Source organism: Rhinopithecus bieti, unplaced genomic scaffold (assembly GCF_001698545.2).
Source record: "Rhinopithecus bieti isolate Rb0 unplaced genomic scaffold, ASM169854v2 scaffold_1455, whole genome shotgun sequence".
NCBI lineage: Eukaryota > Metazoa > Chordata > Mammalia > Primates > Cercopithecidae > Rhinopithecus > Rhinopithecus bieti.
The window spans coordinates 28574-51780 of NW_016803342.1; the positions used below are offsets into that span (position 1 = coordinate 28574).

General features: G+C 39.9%; 1 protein-coding gene across 2 annotated transcripts; it reads right to left on the minus strand.

The window, feature by feature from the left end:
- Nucleotides 1–12702: 12702 nt before the first annotated feature.
- LOC108532639 (lysine-specific demethylase 5D) lies at nt 12703–22603 on the minus strand. 2 transcript variants are annotated; one of them, XM_017876824.1, is made up of 14 exons: nt 22490–22603; nt 22176–22370; nt 21719–21900; nt 21511–21635; nt 21250–21397; nt 17441–17537; nt 16516–16874; nt 15954–16092; nt 15322–15501; nt 14949–15086; nt 14165–14764; nt 13811–13880; nt 13458–13657; nt 12703–13362 (listed from the first exon to the last, which is right to left on the minus strand). In XM_017876824.1, the coding sequence occupies exons 2-14, from the start codon at nt 22284–22286 to the stop codon at nt 13012–13014; spliced, it is 2700 nt and encodes an 899-aa protein (XP_017732313.1). In that variant the 5' UTR covers nt 22287–22370; nt 22490–22603; the 3' UTR covers nt 12703–13011. The 2 variants fall into 2 exon arrangements, 1 of the variants encoding a protein (XP_017732313.1); XR_001886508.1 differs by lacking the exon at nt 22490–22603 and having other exon boundaries at nt 13284–13362; nt 13458–13625; nt 22176–22286.
- Nucleotides 22604–23207: the final 604 nt, after the last annotated feature.

The window sequence follows — 23207 nt, forward strand, 5'->3', positions numbered from 1 at the left end:
AAAAAAAAAAAAAAGAAAAAAGAAAAAAGTTAAAAGTGATCTGTGGCACCACATCCGTGCATAAATATAACAATTACGAGTGCACCCAAAAGAGGAGAGACAGAAGAGCAGGAAGCTTAAATATGTATTGTACAAACATTTCCCAAATTCTAGGAGGGATATGAACTCAAGAAATTCAAAATGCCACAGTTAGGATGAATTTTAAAAGAAATACTCCAAGATGCATTAATCAAATTATAAAAATCAAAGATGAAAAGAATCTTGAAAGCAGCAAGAGGATAAACTCAAAGGGGTCTTCTCGGTAAGGCTATCAGGAAACTTCTTAACAAAGTACTTGCAAGTGAGGAGAAAGTGGGATGACATGCTGAAAGTGCTAAAATAAAATTTTAAAAAAAGCTATTAAAAAATACTCTAAACTGCAAAGCTGTATTTCAGCAATAAAAAAGAGGTAAGTATATTTTAACACAAACAAAATCTGAGAAAGTTTGTCACCATGACACAAGACTTACAAGAAATGTCTAAAGGGTTCTTCCATGTGAAACAAAATCATGATAAATAATAATAACAAAACATATGGCTCTCCAGTAAAGGTAAATGAACAGTCAATACAGTATACTCTCCTACTCTAAAAGTAATGTTTAAATTACTATTAAAATTAGTATACAAATATAAAAAGCAAATGTATTAATAACAACTATACGACACACAACTCCTTAGTGGATACCCAGTACAAACAGTTGCATAGTATAACATTAGTAGCATAAAACATGGGAAATGAAAAGGTAGAGTCTTCATATAGTAATAAAACTAACGTATTAGCAGCTTAAATTAGAACAATATAAGATGCTTTACATAAAAACCAAGCCAGGTAATAGAAAACAAATCTCTAGTAGTTACACAAGAGACAAAAATGTAACGTTGAAATAACACAACTAATCAAAAACAAAGACTGCAAGTGTAGAAGAGATCAAAACAGTCAGTCAAAAATTAACAAAATGCCTGTAGTAAGTTCTTAACTACATGGATTCTTAAATCAAAAGACACAGAAAGGAAAGATAGATTAAAAAATAAAAATAAAAAAAATAAAACAATATGGTGCCACTCACCAGACTTAGACTTAACTTAAACTTAACAACGCACAGAGACTGACAGTAAAGAGATTAAAAAAGCTATAGCAAGTAGAAGTTGATCACGAAAGAGTAGATGTTGCTATACTCATATCAGAAAAAAAGACTTTCAGTCAAAAGCTGTAAAGAGAGTGAGGGAATATTATTATATTATGATAAAGGGGTCATTTAATTAAAATGCTGTACCAATTATAAAAATCCCCACTCCTTTCATCAGTGTACCTACATATATAAAGGATGTAATAGATTGGAAAGATTCTACAAACTGCAATTTAGTAACAATGGGAGATTTCAATAGAACCAACAGTTCTATTGAATTAGTGGATTTGAACAATACTTTAGACTAGATATACCCTACCAGATAATAATATAATTTTCCCTTCAACAGCAAAATACAGAAAATATGAAACAAAACAAGAGTCTTCATGAGGTATAAAATTAAGGTACTATCAGCTTAAATTAGAGCATTTTAACTGTAAAAGGTAAGTCTTATGAGATGAATAAAAATAAAACCACAACACATCAGAATTTAAACAATGAAGAAAAAGCAGTTCCAAAAGGGAAGTTTATAGCAATACATGCCCATATCCAAAATGATATCAAATAGATAACTTATGGTTACATCTCAAGAATATAAAAAAGAACAGTCAACACAAGTGAAAATCAGGAGAAGGAAGAAAATAAGAAAGTGCAGAAATACACAAATAGGGAGCAGAAAGACAACGGAAAAGATCAATGCAACTAAGCAAAGAAGCATTGGTTCACTAAGGTGATAAAACAGCATACGTTAGCCAGACTAACTTAAAAAGATGAAAAAGATGAGTCAAATGAATACAGTTCAAAAGAGAAGACATTACAACTGATACCACAAAAATACAAAGAATCCTGAGACTACTATGAACAATTATTGCTCCCAAATTGGAAAACCCTCAAGAAATAGGTAAATGCATAGACAAGGAGAATCTACCAAATGAATCAGAAAAAAAATAGAAAATCTTAACAGATCATATACATAAGGAGATGGAATTAGCAATACAAGTCTTCCACTGAATCAAAGCCTGGTGAGTTCATGAGTAAATTTTACCAAACATTTAATGAGGACCTAATGTTAACGGTGGGTCTTTGTTCTTAGAGCTCCCAAGATGGTGGCAAGACTTTTGTTCTCTGACCTGGGGTTCGTGGCCTCTCAGATTCCAAGGAATGGAACCTTGGGCCATGCAGTGGGTGTTATAGCTGTTAGAAGGCATGGGTCACGGAAGAGAACTGTGGAACCCTGCGACCAGTGTTCAGTTTGATTAGGATGAACCTGGCACTTAGCCATGCAGGAACAATGGCAAACCTTTAGCCTAATCAGGAGCAGCAGTGGGCACCTCACAGCAGACACCCTGCCAGATCTGGAGGGGTGGGAGTCAACAGCAAGTCTGCGATACTGGCATTCAGCAGTGCTGGACAGTAAGTGAAAGCTAAGTTTGAGCCTGAACAAACATGGACCAGAAGAGTGTGCAGTTGCAAGATTTAACAGAGTGAAAACAGAGTTCTCACACAATGGGAGGGGACCCAAAGGGGGTTGCCCACTCCCTGCTCAAATGCCTGGATTTATATCCCGATCATTGTTCCTCCACCCGTGCTCTCAGCCAATATATGATTTGACTATTTCTTAAACTCCTGCTTTTACCCTCATTTGTATTTTAGTGAGCCCTCTTTACTACCTGATTGGTTGGGTGTGAGCTGTGTTACAAGCCCCATGTTTAAAGGCAGGTGCAGTCAACTTCCCCAGCTAGGCTTAGGAATTCTTAGTCGGCCTAGGAAATCCAGCTAGTCCTGTCTCTCACTTAAACCAATCTTTTCAAGGTTTTCCAAAAAAACTGAAGGGAGACTTTTCATTGACTTTTATGAGGCTAGATATCAGTCTGATACAAAAGGCAAAGAAGGACACAAGAAAAGAAAATTGTAGGCCAGTATCTCTGATAAAGTTTGATGTAAACATCCTCAAGAATATACTAGAAAACTGAATTCAACAGTACACTGATAGGGTCATTCACCATGATCAAGTGGTATTCATCCCTGGGATGCAAATAGTGGTTCAACATATGCAAAGAAAAAAACCTGATATGCCATTATAACATAATGAAGAACAAAAAAACCATACAACCATCTCATTAGATGCAAAGAAAGCATTTCAACAAATTCCTTATACTTTCAAAATATAAATTCTCAATAAACTAGGAACAAAAGAATACAAAACCCACAGTTTACTCATCATAATAACAGTGAAACAGGGTGTTTTTCTGGAAGATCAACAACACAACAAAGATACCCACTCTCATCACTTGTATTCTGATGTGAATAGATGTGGTGGTACTGTGTTGAACACCTTACTGGAAGATCTAATCACAGCAATTAGACACTCACTACAACCACCACCAACAAAAGTAAGGAATAGAAGACATTCAGATAGAAAGAAAAAATTAGAACGGTCTCTGACAATGACATAATCTTGTGTATAGAAATCCTTAAGGATTTATTTATTTATTATTTATTATTATTTATTATTGTTTATTAACAGTTTGTAATAAACAACTGTTGAAAACTGATAAATGAATGCAAAAGTTGCAGGTTAAAAATCTATACATAAAAATCAGCAGCATTTCTGCACAGTAATAAATATTTTTTTAAAAAAATTAAGAAACAACTTGAATAATAGTATCATCTTAAAAAATACCTAGCAGTACATTTAACCAAGAAGGTGCATTCTGAAAACTATAAAACATTGAAAAGAGAAGTGGTAGATGATACAAATATACAACATACCCCTTTTATGGTCAGGAGAAAGTACTGTTAAAATATCCATACTATCACCTGGGTGCAGTGGCTCACACTTGTAATCCCAGCACTTTGGAAGGCCGAGGTGGGCGATTACGAGATCAGGTGTTCAAGACCAGCCTGGCCAACACGATGAAACCCCATCTCTACTAAAAATACAAAAATCAGTCAGGCATGGTGGTGGGTGCCTTTAATCCCAGCTACTGGAGAGGCTGAGGCAAGAGAATCGCTTGAAACTGGAAGGCAGAAGTTGTAGTGAGCCATGATTACACCACTGCACTCCAGACTGGGCAACAAGAGCGAAGCTCCATCTCAAAAAAAAAAAAAAAAAGAAATAAAAAAGAAGAAACATGTCCCTAGTATCCTGAGAGGTCTTCAGACACAATGCAACCCCTATCAAAATTCCAATGTCTTTATTTGTAAAGATAGAAAAAATAAGCCTCAAATTTGTATGGAACAACAGAAGACCTCAGTAAAATGATCAATAGCAAAACAGCAAAGCTGGAGGAATCACACCACCTGATTTCAAAAATGATTACAAAGGAATGGTTAACTAAACCTCAAGGTATTGGTATAATACAGACACATGTAGAGTCCAGAAATAAACCCAAGCATTTATGATGGAGTGATTTTTGACATGTCAAGACCACAAAATGAGAAAAGCACTGTCTCTTAAAGAAACTGTGTTGGGAGAACTTGATTCCCACGAGCAGAAGACTGGCACTGGACGCTTATCTCATACCATACAGAAAAATCAATGGAACATGTATTAAAGGCTTTTAAACGTAAGACATGAAACCGTGAAAGCACTGAAGGAAAACAGAAGAAATGCTCCACAACAATTGCTCTGGGAAAGCATTTCTTGGAGATGACCTCAAAGCACAGAGAACAAAAGCAAAAATCAACAAACAAAATGGCTTCTGCACAGTAAAGAAAACAACAGGCTAAAGAGACCACCTGTCAACTGAAAGAAAATATTTCCAAGCCATACATCTGATATGAGGCTGGTATCCAAAATGCAAAAAAACAAAAAAAAAACTGAAACATATTTAATGCCAAGAAAATAAGCCAGTCAAAATATGGGCAAAGGACAAAAATGGACACTTCTCCATAAAGCCATAGAAATGGCCAACAGGTATATGACAGAATGCTCATTGTAACTAATTGTTACAAAAATGTAAGTCAAAACCACAGCGGGTTATTACCGTACATCCCTGATAGAATGGTTATTATAAAAAAGACAAAAGATAAGAAGTGTTGGTGAAGGTGTGGAGCAAAGGGAACTCTTGTGTGCTATTTGTGGGAATGGAAGTTAATATAGCCACTATAAAAAACATCATTAAAGTTCCTAAAAATTAAAAATAGGATTACCAAATAATTCAGCAATGCCAATTCTGGGTATATGTGAAAACAATGATTGGTTATGTTGGAGATACATCTGTGCTCCCATGTTCATTGCTGCACTATTTACAATAGCTAAGATAGGGAGGTTACTATAAGTGTCCACCGTTAGAAAACCATTCATCTGATGGTGGACACTTATGTATTCCTAATAGTAATGGAATAATATTATGTAATAGTAATTGCAATGAAATTATTAGTTACCCTTAAAATAGGGGGCAGAGGCAGATTCTCTCATTTGGGATGAGAATAAACCTGGAGGATGTTATGTTAAGTGAAATAAGCCAGACACAGAAAAACCAGTGTCACAATATCTCACTTATACATGAACTCTAAGAAAGTTTAACTCATATAAGTAAAGAGCTGATTGATTGTTACCAGAGGGCAAAGGGTGGGTGGAGGGGGAGTATGAAAAAAGAAATCTGTTGATCAACGTGGGACAAAGTTTTAAACAGATGCCTTTAGTTTTAGTAACCTTTGTTCAAAATGGGAATTGTGATAAATAAGATACTGTAAATACAGGAATGCAAGTATAGTAGGTAGGGAAAAAAAAAAAAAGGAAAGAAATAAAAGAGAAGCACTCAAAATAAGAAAAGAGGGCACTAACTAAACATTCATATTTTCAATTCATAGGAAAGCTGTGGTTAGAAAGAGCAGAAAATTTGTATCTCATCACAGCAGAATTTATTCACAAAAATAAAAAATGGTATTAGGATGGAATTAAAAGTATGTTTCCAAATAGTCAACATGGTGGCCAAGGAGGCATGGAAATTTACTAATATTGAATTACACTGTGTCTGATTGCAGCAGCTTAGGAACTGTGTCCCGAGAAAATAAAGACAATTAGTGTTTTGGAAAAAACAGTAGATTGAAGAGTTGAAAACACTGAGAAATGCAATGAACACAAAATAAATAATGGCAAATGAATTTCCTTCACTCTTAAGTTGACAGACATTAGTAGTAGTGCTCATTTTTGCATTTTAGGAACCATTGTAAAGCTGGAAGTAACTATAGAATTAGTCTTGTATGCTTTGTATGAAACATTAATAGGCAACATGCTAGACCATTTGGGCTGTTATAAAAACTTACCTTAGACTATGTGGGCTATAAGCAAAAGACATTTATTTTTCACAGTTGTAGATACTGCATTTATTTCTCATAGCTCCAAATGCTGGCAACCACAAGGAGGTGATAAACTTGGTTATCTGTGGAGTGTCAACTTCCTGGTTCACAGTGGATCTTGCTGTGTTCTCCCACAGTGGAAGGTACAGGGAACTCTCTGGGGTACCTTTATAAGGGTACAAATTCCATTCACAAGGGCTCTGCTCTTATGACCTCACCACCTCCCAATGGTCCCACTACCAGAATGCCATCAAATTAAGGATTAGGCTTCAGCATATGAATTCTGGGGGGACATAAATATTTAATCTATAGCAGGAGATAATTTTTAAAGAAGCTGAGAAAACAAATTCAGGACAATCTGGAGTTGAGTATGCTAAAATAAGCTAGAAATTGTAGCAAAAATAGGTGTACAACACAGACATTTTACAACCCTGTGCAAATATGTGATGTTTAAAGTCAATAGTTGTTCACTGTATTTCAGTTATCTGCAGGTACTATGCAGAAAATATTTGAGCATAACATGTTTCTGTAACAATAGCATTAATTGTGATCTGTACTCACTTTTATCAACCTAAACATTATCCATTCCATAGAATTTCATCAAAATGCAGTTGAAATATCCCACTTACCCTACCATACAGTTTGATAGCATTCATTTTGAGACTCGAAACTCAACATGACAATATTAAGTGGTAGATGACCAGGTCATCAGAGTGGAGCCTTCATAAAAGTATTAACCACCTCATGCAAGGGGTGAAGGGAACAAACTTGCTAGTCCTCTTGTCCATCCACCAGCCAAGTGAGGACACAGCATTCAACGTACTATTGAGAAAGGAGAGAGCACCCTTCACCAGACCAACCAGCTGTTGTGCCTTGATCTTGGACTTTCCAGTCTCACCTGTCACTATTAAATTTATGCTGTTTATAGATGACTGTGTGTAAGGCAATTTTTTATAGCAGCAGGAAGAGACGTAGGCAGATATTGGTAAGCAGAGTGAAGTGCTGCTATATGAAACGCCTGAAAATATGGAAATATCTTCAAAAGGAATTATGGGGAAGAGACTGGAAAAATATAAAGGAACATGTTGCAGAAAGCCTATTTTATCATGGACAGACCATGAGGATGACTCTCATGAGGACTCAGAAAAAGAGAGCTGTAGACACAGCCTCAGTCTTCTTACACATTATGTAAATGGTTGTGACTGGAAGTCTGGTAGAAATACAGCCAGTGACTGTATTTGGTATCATGCTGATACCAAATCCTGTCAGAGGTACAATAAAAAAACTCAGGCCAACATCCCTGATGAACATAGACACAAAAATCCTCAATAAAATATTGGTAAACCAAATACAGCAGCATACCAAAAGGCTTAACCACCACAACCAAGTCAGGTTCATTCCCAGGATCCCAGGTTGATTCAACATATGCAAATCAAAAATGTAATTCATCACATAAATAGAATCAAAGGCAAAAAACACAGGATTACCTCGACACAGAAAAGGCCTTCAATAAAATTCAACATCCTTTCATATTAAAAACTCAATAAAGTAGGTATTGAAGAAACATACCTCAAAACAGTAATAACCATTTAAGACAATTCCACAGCCAGTATCAAAGTTTGAAAACCTGTACAAGGCGAGGATGCCCTTTCTCACCACTCCTATTTAACAATTTAGGAAGTTCTGGCCAGGGCAATCAGGCAAGAGAAAGAAATGAAGAGTGTTCAATTAGGAAGAGTCTGGAATTCAAATTGTCCCACAGTCTCAGGCCAAACGTTACTTAAACTGATAAGTAACTTCAGCAAAGTCTCAGGATACAAAATCAATGTGAAAATCACAAGCATTCCTATACACCAACAACAGGCAAACCTAGAGCCAAATCATTAATGAACTCCCATTCACAAATGCTAAAAAGAGAGTGAAATGTCTAGGAAAATGGCTAACAAGAGAAATGAAGGACCTCTTCAAGGAGAACACAAGCCACTGCTCAAGGAAATCAGAGAGGACACAAACAAATGGAAAAACATTCCATGCTCATGGATTGGAAGAGTCAGTACCATGATTCTTACTGGGCATATACCCCAAGGAATATAAATTACTCTTTTATACAGATACATGCACATGTATGTTCATTGCAGCACTGTTCACAACAGCAAAGACATGGTAACCCAAAAGCCCATCAATGATAGACTAAATAAAAAAAATATGGTACATATACACTATGGAATACAATGCAGCCATAAAAAGTACCAGATCACATCCTTTACAGGGAAATGGATAGATTTGGAAGCCGTTTTCCTCAGCAAAACGAATGCAGAAACAGAAAACCAAACATTGCATGTTCTCACAAGTGGGAGGTGAATGTTAAGAACACACGGGCGGGGAGAGGGGAATAAAATGCATGGGGACCTGTCAGTGGCAAGGGGTTCTGGCATCAGGGAGGGAGAGCATCAGGAAGAATGGCTAATGCATGCAGGCTTTAATACCTAGGTGATGGAATTATGTGTGCTGCAAACCACCATGGCACAGGTTTACCTATGTAACAAACGTGCACATCCTGCGCGTGTACCCTAGAACTTAAAAGTTGAAGGAAAAAAGGAAGGTTATATGCAGATTAATTTTTTTTTAAAAGAAAACTAGTTAATAGGGTGCACAATACTTGAAATTACAAGGCAGTACAATCATAATATATTCCTCTGATAAGAAAAAAAAATAGTTTTAAGACATAGTCAGTATTTCTTCAAACATCTTTAAAAAACTGTCATTGTTTTCCAAATGCTACTACAGTCCCTTTGGTGTTTTTTCACGCTTTCCCGTTTTCCTAAATCCCATTTTCTTTGAAAAAAATAATTAACAAAGAGAGAAAAATAGTATCTTCCATGTATATCATGGCACTATAAGTTGATAAAATTTAACTACTTGCATATGTATTATTGTATCGGATTTGCCAACATTTGCTACAGCACTTTAAACTTTTGGAGGGCAGCAATACTTCCTATTCTTTGAGAGGCTTACAGAGAGCATAACTCTGGCAATGCACCTTGTGAAGTAGGTAGAGTAGAATTTATCAATTCCATTGAGTGAATCCTATGTTACAGGGAAAACAGGCACCATTTTTCTCACTGGCTTATGAGAATCATAGCAACTGGGAGATGAACATCATTATCTTAAGGATGAATGAAAATAGGTAGGAGAATGTCCTTCTTAGGAAATAATTAAGAAGTTAGGAGTGAATTACATTGGCTTTGGAACTTCCTTACAAAGGGTTTATCAAAAAATGCGTATGTATGTGTGTGTGTGTATGCATGCAAGAGATATATAGAGGAGACAGTCAATGTGGCACAGAATATTAACTGGTACATCTATGTGAAGGACAGAAAGATGTTCACTGTCCTGTTCAAATTATGAAATCTTGAAACTTTTCAAAATAAAAAAAACTGGGTGAAGAAAAAAATCTGATGGCCAGTTAGATTAATAAAGATTATCTTATTGGAAACTGGAGAAAGGCCACACTTGTTATAAAGTGTCAATGAACTTGGCTGAGTTTTCTGTCCTAGTGTTTCTGAAAGGCAGAAATGAACAGTGATGAAACTAAGACGTGGAAGAAGTAACTAAACAAACAGTTAAGGGTGTGGCATGGTTCTCTTGATTGCTTACAGTAAAATATGAGGAGAAACAAATTAAAGATGAAATTTGTAATTCAGATTTGGAAAATTCTCAGCTGGGCCATGTTAAGAACAAAAAGGTGTGTTCAGGAGAAAACAGGTGTGTGTCCACAGGAACATTTCATAAGATTAGCAGATACAAGGGAGTCAGATGCTATTCTTCCTAACAAGAATTATCATAAGACATTTTGGAGTTCTTTGATAATGTCATACCCATCACAGGCCCAGAGTGTTAGTATCTTGAAAGCAGTGAGTTTTAAAGGGGAGGCCCAGGGTGCCCTTGGACCTGGGGCTCACTGTGAAGTACTACCCCAAACCTTGATTTCCTGAATTTTGGAGCAGCACTCCTTGGCTCTGCCAACTGTGGCTGAAATGGGCCCAGGTATGGCACAGGTTTGTGCTGTATATATTTACGATGTGAACTGTGAGCAATACATTAAATTTATAAATTGCCCAGTCTGAGATATTTTTTCTCACAGAAGAGCCTAACACAGCTGGCTTACCAGTGGTAAAGTTTTATTACAACTTTTTTAGACCAAGATTAAATTCTTTTTTTCTGAATTAGAATTATCTCAGAGAATACTCTATGCCCTGTGAAATTCAGTTTTTGTTGCAGATTTGATGATGTTTCTTAATGAACATGTAACTAACCTCTAATCACAAAGTAAATTCTAGCCTATGTGCAAAAACTTTGTGCTGCATCCTTGTGTACGGTTTCAAAAGTTCAGAATTGGCCCAAGTCAAATACAACCTCAATTAGTGGAGGCAACCTAAGAAAGGTGTACAACTGTCCTAACTTTGGATTGCCTGCTCACTGCGAAGTATGTGAACAATTTGTGATTAGAACTTTAGTGAGATTTTTGTAGGCAGAAGTTCTCATCAATGCCTCATCAGAATTTTCCTTTAATAAGTGTCAGAGATTCTGTAATGGCTTGAGAATCATGAATGTTTCTTCCTATTTATGGAGGAGAAGAAAAAATAAGTTTAGAAGACAATTCTCCTATCTAGATAAATTATCTTAGGATTTTCTATTTATTTTATCTGTTTCCTATGGTGTGGTAAGGTATAGCACATTCTGTTTAGACAGGTGAAGAAATTTCTACTCTACTAGGTCATCATCAAGCATAGCTTTGTTACTGGGAAAGCTAATTACAGTTACCTATGACAGTATCAAAGAAAGAGGTGAAAAGAGTAGACAATAAGGAAGGTAGGTATGATTATAGACATGAGAAATTGCTATGGGAAATCATGTGATCTACACTGACTGAGATCAGAAGGAACAGGTGGAAAAGCAAGAGATTCAATCCAGGATGACAGAATGTGTTCACTAAAAGGGGTTAAGAGAAGTATAATACAGTCTATATTATTAGATTATCAAGAGAGACACAAGAACCATGAATTGATTTAGTGGTATAGTGATATAGTGGTTTCACCTGAAATATTTACGCATCAATCCCACTGAATTCTTACAACAAATGATTTAGATTAGCTATTACATTCACCATATGAAAGAACAGAAAATACTGAGGGAGATAACTTTTGTCAGTGCAAGTCTATCAGATTTAGGACACAAAAGCAACTACATACTGAAAAAGAGAGCTGGGAACTTAATTTGCTAAAACAATCAGAAAAAGAATAAAGTGAGACAAATCTGTCTACTCTATCGCAAGACTTACTATAAAGTGACTGCAACCAAGACATTGTGATCTGGCCACAGGGAACAGACACACAGTTCAACGATGTAACACAACAAATAACTCAGATACTGGCACACCCAAGTCCAGCAAACAGATTTTCAATAAAAAGCACAAAGCAATGAAGTGTAGAACAGGTAAGTTTTCTATTGCTGGCGCTGGGTCAACTGGACATCCTTTGAGAAAACATTAACTTTGGCCCAAGTCTCATGTATGTTTTCCAAGTAAAATCTACCCTTCCCCACTATTAAAAATTACGTTGACCCATGCTACTGTTGTTTCCTAACCTCAGTCCTTCAGTCTTACACTTTGAGAAGTTCAAATCATATTCACAGTCTCCGAACACACTAAATGTTTTATTTTAAGAAATCAAATTAAAATAGACCACAGGTAGAGTCATGAAATTCTTTTTTCTCTATTCTTGTCGGTCTTTAGAAGTAATTATACCATACACTGTTTTCTTTTACAATAAGACCCAAGGAGAGAAAAGAAAAGGAGGTACGATGAAAGTATAAGTTTTGAAGCACCAAAATATTTTACAACAGGGACAAAAAAACAAAAAACAAACAAACAAAAATTGAAGTACAGAAAGAGGGTGGTGGGGAAAAAAATAAAGGGGTGCAGCTGGGCTTCCTCAAGATTTGTTTGTCCCTATTCAGATTAGAATGAAACTGGCTTACAAAATCACTCCTGTATGCTAGCAGGAATGTTGCTGGCAAGACATTTCTGAGCATCAGGGTCTGGACTTTAATAACCAACCTTTAAACAGTAACTCTCTAGGAGTGAGGATATCAAATATTGGCAGTGAAATATCATCAACAGACAAGAAGCTCCTTTTGAGGTCCAGGCCAGAAGACNAGAGGGTGGTGGGGAAAAAAATAAAGGGGTGCAGCTGGGCTTCCTCAAGATTTGTTTGTCCCTATTCAGATTAGAATGAAACTGGCTTACAAAATCACTCCTGTATGCTAGCAGGAATGTTGCTGGCAAGACATTTCTGAGCATCAGGGTCTGGACTTTAATAACCAACCTTTAAACAGTAACTCTCTAGGAGTGAGGATATCAAATATTGGCAGTGAAATATCATCAACAGACAAGAAGCTCCTTTTGAGGTCCAGGCCAGAAGACAGTAAGAGTTACGAAACAAACAAAAACTACCACAAATGACCTTTGGTGCCACTGTCACAACTCTTGCTCATCATGGCAGGAGAGCTGTAGCAAAGGCATTAAAGAAGGACAAGCAGCTGAGGAGCCTGGATCCTTGTGTTGTAAGTTATTTCGGTTTCTTTTCAAGAAAGAGCTGTTGTCTGTGGAAGGTGTCAGGAATATATTTTCACAGTCTGCTTTCTCCTGAAAATGTTCTTTTTTTTGGCCCTCCTGAGACGTAATCCCTGAGCTCCGAGCCCTTTTTGACTGCAGCTCCTGTTGAACAAGATCCTCAACCTTTCCACCCTGATCCACCTTCTGCCGCCGCCGTCGCCTCTCCAGAGCCCGGCTCCTTGTCTGACTCCCTTGATGTTCAAGCTTTTCCAGCTGCAATCATACCCACAGAAGCAGAAAAAGGTCAGTACTGGGATCCCTGCCTGCTGGAACCTAATCTCCTGCCCTGCCCATGACCCCCTTCCTACCTCCAGAAGTGTGCGAATTCTGTCCAGGTCTGGAGGCTGTCCAGCTTGCAGCAGCTGCCAGATGCTGTGGTTTTCATCCAGAGTCACCTCAAGCAGGTCCCCTTCCATCATGAGCTCCTCCAGGGAAACCTGGATTGCCTCAGGCAGCTTCAACACAGGGCCAGTCAACTGCGGCAACAGTGAGGACAGTAGCTCCAGGTCTGGGCGGAAGGCGATGGGGTTAGGGGTGCAGGGACAGACTGGGTTAGAGGTCACTCTTGGTCTTATCCTCCATGGCCACAACAGAGCTGACAAATACAAGGGTCACTCGGTTATGTGTACCCAAGAGCCTACCCAAACCACACCAGTCTTACCAGAGCCCTTTGCTGGAGCTATGTTCTCAGGAGTGGTCACACTGTCTCCATTCTCCAGCAGCCCTTGGACCTATCAGGGAAAAAAGAATGGGTAATGATAAATGAGCTGATGGATCAGGTCCTATCTTTCCTCCCACAACCCCAAAACTTGGGAGCCTCTACCTCCTGAAGGATTGTAGACCCATGCTTCCAACAGGGAGTAGAGTCTAGGGATCTGGATAGGTTTAGAATGGGGCAAAGAGGCTAGGCCAAAGGAGACTGAAAATCAAGGAACAGGGACAAAACTGGAGCCAAGAGGAGGACAGGGGCTAGAAGACCTAAATGTGAGGACAATGGCCAGCCTGGAAAGCTCACCTTAGAAACAGTGTTGCCAATGCCTCCTCTGATAGGGTCACAGGCAGTGGCTAAAGTGTAGACCGAGGCCTCCTCTGATCTAGGTTTGGCCTGTAGCTGTTGGCGAAGCTCAGCCAGCTGTCGTAACAGAGCAGTCACATCCTCAGAGGCCAGAGCCTTTCTGGCACGGTCTTGCCAGCCAATGGCCCTCTCTGTGAGACACTGAAGAGCCTCACCTTCAGGAAGCCGCACAGGCAGTCTCTGCAGGGCAACCAGCAAGGCTAGGATTGTCTCTAGGCGTGGCCGTCGTGAGCGCATACACAGTGGACAAAGGAATTTTGTGTCCCATTCCCACCAGGCCAGCAGTGGAGATGAGGTGAGACTGGCCCTTGGAGAGGTGAGGAGACGGGGCACTGACACACATTGCCCATGGAACCAGTCCTGACAGAGGTCACACTGCAGAGCTCCCACCCCAGCTGGCACCTGCCCACACACACACAGAGAAGTCGCAGAGGAGGCCATGAGGGATGGTGTCCGTGGACTGGGCTTGGCTGAGTTGGTGCGACGCAGCTGCAGGATACCTTCCTTCTCCTTCTCTTCCCCTTCCTTGAAGGCCACAATCTATCACGTCCAGAAGAGGGGGAAAGTAGGTCAGCAGTCCACCCTCGCCCTTGTCTGGCATCCTAATGCCCGGCTCCCAAACCAGAACTGTAACAGGGCTCAGACACCCTATCATCATTGGCTCTCCTCTTTTCAAGGAGATACCTAGAACCCATCTTTTCCCCATTTGGGCCATGCTGCTTACCACAGAGCCTGGGTCTCTGAGGTCCTGAGCAGACAGCCCCAGCAGCTCTGTGTCACACTGGTACAACCCCAGCGCCTTCTCCATCCACCGGCTACGCTTGGTGCTATCTGAGCCAGCGTCTGCACATGGGCAGAGCACCTAAGGCAGGTAGGCAGACAGACAGAGAGGTAAGGCAGGTAGGCAGACAGACAGAGAGGTAAGGCAGGTAGGCAGACAGACAGAGAGGAAATGCCCAGGCTTCCCTCACCTCCCACACCCTCTCCTTCCTACCCAGGTGCCCCCTAAAAAACTTATGTTCTCATGATATGCGCCATCTCACAGCAGCCAGGCCAGATGCAGAAGTGGGCTGTGGGGTCAGGGTCCCAGACCTCACCTCCAACAGTGTGTAGCAAGAATTCTTCTTGAGAAAGGTCTTGGAGGCCTTCTCTCTCCAGGAATGTGCTGTCAATACCTGCAGCTCTAAATGTCTCAGTTCTTCCAGCCCCACAGGCAAGTCCCGGCCCACGGCCACCAGGCCCTCCAAGTCATCCAGACAGGGGTAGTGGTCACCATTCTGGGATAGGAGAAAAAGAAAGTTCATTTAAATTATGTCAATAATATTGTGTCTAAATTTGTCCCGAGTAATACTGGGTATTGTACTGCATAATCACAGGGCCGAAAATCTGTGGACGTTTTCTGCAAGGGAAAAATGGGATAGAAACTCTTTTCTCTCAGAACTCCTACTTTCATTGGCTCTGACCAAAAATTACACATGGGCAAGTAACTCTGTCGTATCCTGCTTCTTCTGTCCACTTCTATATATCAATGGTCTCTGCTTAGCTCTACACCCATATTCATACTTCTCTTCCCTCCATTCCTATTCTGATATGCTCAGGTCTCTCAAGGAATCCTCCAACTTCCCAACTTCACTTTCCAGCACAACCCAACCGAGTAAAAACTGTAAGGTATACTGTGTCTCTTCTAATTGCTGGCCTGACATAGCAAAGCAAAAATAGTGATCCTCACTTGGATCTCATCCACATCAGCAATCCAAGCTTGTGCCTTAGTCAGAGCTTCTTTGAGAGTCTGGATGTTAGGCAGGTGAACAGGGATGTTTTCTGTCTCACGAATTATGGCTTCCAGTGTGGCTGGTGGATGCTTTTGCCTAAAATTTTTTTGAAAAACAGCAATCTATCACTACACGTTACAGGTATACATGCCCCTTTTTTAAGTCCTATGTTTCCTTGTTAAAACCCAAGAAACAAAAGTGTGACAGAGTAAGGGAGCCACACTGAGGAACTCTGTAACAGTGCAGGGGGCATGTAGGTCTCTTGTAAGTCACAGGCTGTATCCATTCACCTAAGTCACCCAAGGAATATTTCCCCAATTGTTGCCTTTACAACAGTGAAACATCAACATGACATGTCATATAGATGGGACGAGATGATATGTCATGCCAGTCCTTTAGAGTTTAGTAGATGCCCAACTGGGAGTCTGCTGCCTAAGGGCACCTATAGAAACACTTAGGGTCACCCCAAAACTCAGAGGATTACAGTCAAAATACAGACAGGGAGAGACTACACCCCACCTGGCCTCCAGGCAGAAATGGGCCTTTTCTTCCCAGCGCTCTGCAATGGTCAGCAGTTCTTGTAGTTCAGCCCGGGCCTTGTCCACAGAAGGGCTGGAGGCTATCTTGGCACCCATAACCAAAAGCCCCTGCATGATGACCAGAGAGCCCCTGTGGGCTGAAGGGGCCAGAGCCTGCTTCACTTCATCGAGCCATTGCGCCTGCTCCACCTGTTGCTGAAGCTGATGGGCTTCAGGCACCTCTACACCCAGCTGCTGCCCCCTCTCCAACAGGGACTGCAATAGCCCTGGACTAGACGGCAGTGTGGCCAGAGCCTCACGAGCCTCAGCTTGGTAGGCCTCCACCTGTTCCAAGACATCCTGCAAAGACATAGGATAAAATGCAGATTCTTTAGCCACACAAATACTCCACAACCTAGATTTGCTCCACTTCTCATCTCCTCTTATAGGCATTTCCTGTTGCTTAACACTTATTCTCAATCACATCCTAAAACATGATCTACTTGATAATAACAAAGGCCCTCTGTTTACCTAGAATGACACTTTTCTCCTTTAATTACCTAAAATTTCTTTTTCCAAGCCCACTTTAATACAATCTTATCCCTCTAGTAAGCTTTCTAAGACTCTACTGTGAGGAGGGAAATCAAGCAATCAATCAGTCCTCTCCATCCCATTCCCAAGAGCCAGAGTCTTACGTAGGCTCCTGTTCAGAGTTTTTAATTATTTCAGTCTGGAAGGGTATTTCCTTACATGCTGTAAAGACAGAGATGGTATGGAAACATTCATCTCCACCACTTCCAGGAAAGAACCTGTTATATTATGAGAAGGTTGCTTAGAATACCTAGGTTCTCAAGCTTTCCTGACATGTCAGACTTCCTGAGTATTTGCTGTTAACAAAAATTCCATCTTGTCAGGCCCCTCCTCACCTTGACATCTCCAATCTGATGCATGGCACAGGGCAGGCTGCCCATCTGCTCAAGAAGGACCCGGAGTTCAGTCAAGGTCAGCGGTGGAGTGTCCATCCTGTAGGAACCAGAAGGAACACCTCGTAAGGCCACATTTCAAAAAATTACAGAATTTTAACATACTTCCTTCCCTTTTGTATTTCACTAATATCCATAAAGGTTTTTTTCTAAGTTCAGTGATATTGACCAGTAAAGTTAAGATTTGAAAAAACACCTGTAGGCTTTTGACAGCAGTTAATATAGACTAACTACAGATATCAAAGTGAGAGAGTCCAGCTTCCTGAGAAAATGTAACAGTAGTAATCTGCTAACACTATGGCTACTTAATACCATGCCACTATGTTACTAGATGGCTAGCACTATTTGATAGACTATAAATAAATACAAATAGGTGGTAAAAGAAAACAGACATTTGAATGGTCCCCACATAAGTTACATTTTCATTAGTCATCCAGTTAAGAGTTAAAGAATGAAGAAGAGATGTAAAAAGAAATAGCCAATAGGATTCAGTAGTAGTAGCTTTCACAGTGACATAAAACATCTATTAAGTCAGAAACTGAAGTACAAATGCAATGGAAGGGTTAGGAAGAAAGGAGGACTAAGTGATGATAAGAATGGTCAGAGTAATAAATCTACTCTAGACAACAAATGAGAGTTCATTACATTAGAAGCGAAACAGTACCACATGATAAGAACTTTTAAGACTTACTCTTTGGTTCCAACTGTCTACAACACAAAGAAAACTGAAGAGGTCAGGAAGTTTAAATGCATGAGGAAAACTTGAGACAGATTAAAATGGAAACCCAAGGCATATTATATGGGTATCATGGATTCAATCTGGAAAAGTCTTATCTCTCTTCAACCTGAGCAGGGAAAGGAGTTATCCATAAAAGTGAAATTTCCTCTAAAATTTTAAGTTTCCATGGTTTAAAGAAAGGCAGCAATGAGAAAAGAGGTTAAGAACAAGTAGGACTATTTAAGAATATCTGAAATAAAGGTCAGGCAGCCCCAAAGATACTTAAGGAAGTATTCCAGGAGGAGGCACGGTTATCATAACAGATACCTTCTACATGTGTCAGTACCCTGAAGACCTTCCACTAGAATAAGATACAGATGGGAGAAGACGGTGATATTTAGAATCTGACTCCGTTCAGGCGTAGCCCAATGTGTATCTTTACATCTTAGATTTTAGCAAAATGCTTAAAATGGAAAACAAACCTAAAATTGTTACAGAACAACGTGAGGAAAGACAGTATTTTTGTACAACTCTACGATGCATTTGTGTTTTAAGCTGTTACTAGAAAAGAGTAAAACATTCAAATAGAAATTAAATGTTTATGAAATAAACAATTTACAAAACAGACTCAAAGACCAATGAAACAGATAGAAAGCCCAGAAATGAGGCTGCACACCTACAACCATCTGATCTTTGACAAAGCTGACAAAAACAAGTAATGGGGAGGGGACTCCCTATTCAGTAAATCCTGTTGAGGTAACTGGCTGAGTCACATGCAGAAAACTGCAATAGGACCCCTGCCTTATACAAATATCAGTTCAAGATGGATTAAAGACATAAATTTAAAACCTGAAACCATAAATGCCCTGGAAGACAATCTGGGCAATGCCATTCCAGAGATAGCCATGGGGAAAGATTTCATTATGAAGATGCCAAAAGCAACTGCAACAATAGCAAAAATTGACAAGTCCGAATTAAAGAGCTCCTGCACAAAGAAACTGTCTACACACAGGGTAAACGGACAACCTACAGAATGGGAGACAGTTTTTCCAAACTATGCATCTGACGAGGGTCTAATATCCAGCATTTATAAAGGAACCTAACCAAATTTACAAGAAGAAAACAACCCCATTACAAAGTGGGCAAAGGACATAAACAGACACTTTTCAAATGGAGACATACATGCAGCCAACAGATATATGAAAAAAGACTCAGCATCAGTGATCATCAGAGAAATGCAAAACAAAACCATAGCGAGGTACCGCCTGACAAGACCATTCAGAACGGCAATTATGAAAAAGTCAGGAAATAGTAGGTGTTGGCGAGGTTGCGGAGAAAAAGTAACTCCTACACAGGGTTGCTGTGAGTGTAAAATTAGTTCAACCACTGTGGAAGACAGTGTGGCAATTCCTCAAAGATCTAGAGGCAGAAATACCATTTGACTCAGCTATCCAATTACTGGGTACATACCCAAAGGTATATAAATTGTTCTATCATGAAGACATATGCAGGTGTTATGTTCACTGCAGCATGATTCACAACAGCAAAGACATGAAATCAATCTAAATGGCCATTAATGATAGACGGGATAAAGAAAAAGTGGTACATATCCACCATGGAATTTCCATGCAGATATTATAAAAACAGGATCATGACCTTTGAAGAAACATGCATGAAGCTGGAGGCCATTATCCTTAGCAAACTAACACGGGGAGAGAAAATCAAATACCACATGTTCTCACTGGTATGTGGAAGCTAAATGATGAGAACATATGGATATATGCACAGAAGGAACAGCACATACGGGGGACTATCAGAAGGTGGAGGGTGGGAGGAGGGAGAGGACCAGGAGAAATAACTAAGGGGTACTGGACTTAATACCTGGGTGATAAACTGTGTTAACAAACTCCCATGACACAAGTGTACCTACGTAACAAACCCACACATGTACCCTGAAAAAAAGTTTAAAAGAAAATATACAGTAGCTGCGGCTAATTTGCCACTAAAGAAAGATACCTTTACATAAATTTAACATAGTCAAAGTGTAAAGTGTTTATTAGGTCTACAGTAGTGTACAGTCATATCCAAGATCTTCACATTCTCTTATCAGTCAGTTCCTCACCCCAAGAAACTTCCTGTCCTGCAAGTTTCATTCATGGTAAGTGCCCCATATTTTATGTCTTCCACAGTTAGTTTATTGTATTAATTATATGTTTGGATATTTTGATACACAAATACTCACCACTGTGTTACAACTGCCAACAATATTCAGTACAGTATCATGCTGTGCCGGTTTGCAGCCTAGGAACAACACGCTCTACCACACAGCCTAGGTGTGTAGGAGGTCACATCATCCAGGTTTATGTAAGTAGACGGTGCATGTGCAACAATGACAAAACTGCCTAATGACACTTTTCTCCAAACACATCTCCATCATTAAGTGATGCCTGACTGTACATAATCATTTACTTGATTTTTCAATGTAAAAAGTATATGTACCTATTGTCATATACATTTGGAAACTAACAGTTAAATAAATACCTAGGATTATTTTAACCTCTAAAGTTTTAAGTAATTACACAGCTAAAAGTAAATTTTGTGGAAATTCTGATGTCTGCATAATGTTATGAGATTTCCTAAGAAGTAGGAAAAGATTTTGCTAGTTTTGCAATTTTGCTAGTGTATATTTATTTATTGCCACATTATTTTGTTAGAAACTATTTACTTCAGTAACTTCTAGTTCATATTATACTGTTTTTTGTCCATGTGTTATCTACCCTTTCTCGGTAAAACTTGACAAGTGCTGAGTCTGTGCTTTTCTTTTGTTGTTGTTGTTGTTTTGAGATGGAGTTATGCTCTTGCTGCCTAGGCTAGAGTGCAATGACACCATCCCGGCTCACTGCAACCTCCACCTCTTGGGTTCAAACAATTCTCCTGCCTCAGTCTCAAATGGGATTGTGTGTTTATAGTCTATCTATTTTTGTTATTCATTTTCACATACTCACACAGTTCTTTGCCTTCTCCTCTCACATACCTGGCCACCTGACCACTGACCAGCCCCAGGACTTGAGATATACACGCCTCCACCTCACTAAGGCAGTTCTTCAGTCGCTGAAGCAGCTCACTATTAGGAAACCTCCTCTCACGAGCCTCAGACTCCAGTGCCCTTAACTCTTCAAAGCCTAGAGACAGTATAAGTTGCAAGAGGTAGGCAGTGTTAGCAGAAAAGGAAGGTTGTGAATACCCAAAAGATATAAGGCTTACACAAGGGTTCCTTCAGTTTCCCGTCACTCACTGCGCTTACGGCCATCCTCCACCTCCAAGGCTACTCGCACTTTGTTGGCCCAGGTGTCAAAAGACTCAGCCCGAATCTTCAGCTTATGCAGCATGGTGGGGAGCTCATCCAAGGTGTACCGATACCTAGAGGAAGAAAGCCAGGAAGGGTACACATCTGGCCCAGCTCTGTAACCTCCTCCATGTCCCCACAGTGTTCCCATGCTCACCGTAGGTACTGTCGACTACTAGAGCACTTGCAGAGGTCATTGATGTGGGAAAGGCATACAAGGCCATCTGGGCAGTCGTAGCACGCCAGGGCTGACAAGAAGCATGTGGTCTTGCACTTGATGCACTGGCGTTCATCATCTGGGAGCAGCTCAAAAGCCTCTCGTTCAGCCTCCGTGACGCCCTGGGGGTGTTCAACCCACATATACTGTAAAGACTAGGAGTAGGGCTGTGGACACCCCACCTCAGCCAACACTGAGCCCTGATGTGGACTCAACCTTGTAAGGATAGCTGCAGAGAAATTGGAAGAAAAAATATAAACACATACAGGCTCTGTCTTTCCATTTCAAAATGCATGACTTAAAAGTTTAGGCACACAGTGGTTACTCAATGTTGGTCTGTGTCTCTGTAATGTGGTATATGTTACTAAATCTCTAAGCCCTGGTCTTGACCACCCACCTTCTCCAAAAGGGCCTTTCGTAGACGTCGCTCCTCCTGAACCATAATGAACATCTCCTTGTGCACAGCCACTGCTAGATTGAGATCCAACGTCTCTGGGAAGGCAGCCATCTTGCAGATGAGCTCCTCATGGGAGAAGACACAATAGCGCCGGAGCCGGCGGTAGTGTTCAATGCACTGGCGTCCAGCAGGTAGCTGCAAGTGCATTCAAGACTGTGTGGCTATCTGGAGACCACAATGCTTAGCTTATCCACAATAATCCTTACCCATATTCTTTATACTTTCTACTGCAGGCCCACTGCATGCCCACTCACCCAGTCAGCAGTGCAAAAGTTGACAGCTTCAGCAAAATTGTATCCTTGGTTGAAACCACTGTGGTAAGCACGAGGAAAAGTGATGACAAATTCCCCTGCACATTGGTTTGTGCGGACAACCTAAAAAGGACAAGAAAAACAGAAAGAGGTGTGGGTCAGAACTAATGGGTAAGATGTGAACTCAAAAATGTCTCTAGATGCTGTAATGGATGTAGGAAGAGTGGAAAGGCTCTATCATCAAGTACGTGCCCTAAAAGAAAAATAACATTGTGATATTTAAAAGTGGTATTCAGAGAAAAGTACTCAAAGAAATGTGTAATTCAAAAAACAAATACAGAGGGTTCCACAAAGAAGTAAAAAGATTCTTTGCTTCTATAATCAAAGAAATGTAAATTTTTAAAGTCATGGAGTTCAGTCACCAAAACGATGGAATTAGAAACTCCACAATTTTCTCCCTCTACCCAAACAATGATCTAGTGCTGAAATTTTCAGAGCAGTGTAATAAAATGTAAAAAAACCCAAATCAGGAGAACACTTAATCAATTTTTAAAAGCTTCTAAAATTCGGTACAAGAGTGTCATAATGTAGTAACTTCCCTTCATACACACTTGACCCAACTCCTATCTCAGCAACTACCTTGGGAAAGCAACCTGAGATGCTGGTGCAGCTGGCTGGTGCCAGGAACCATGATGTGAACCTTTTTCCCAGAAAACTAAGG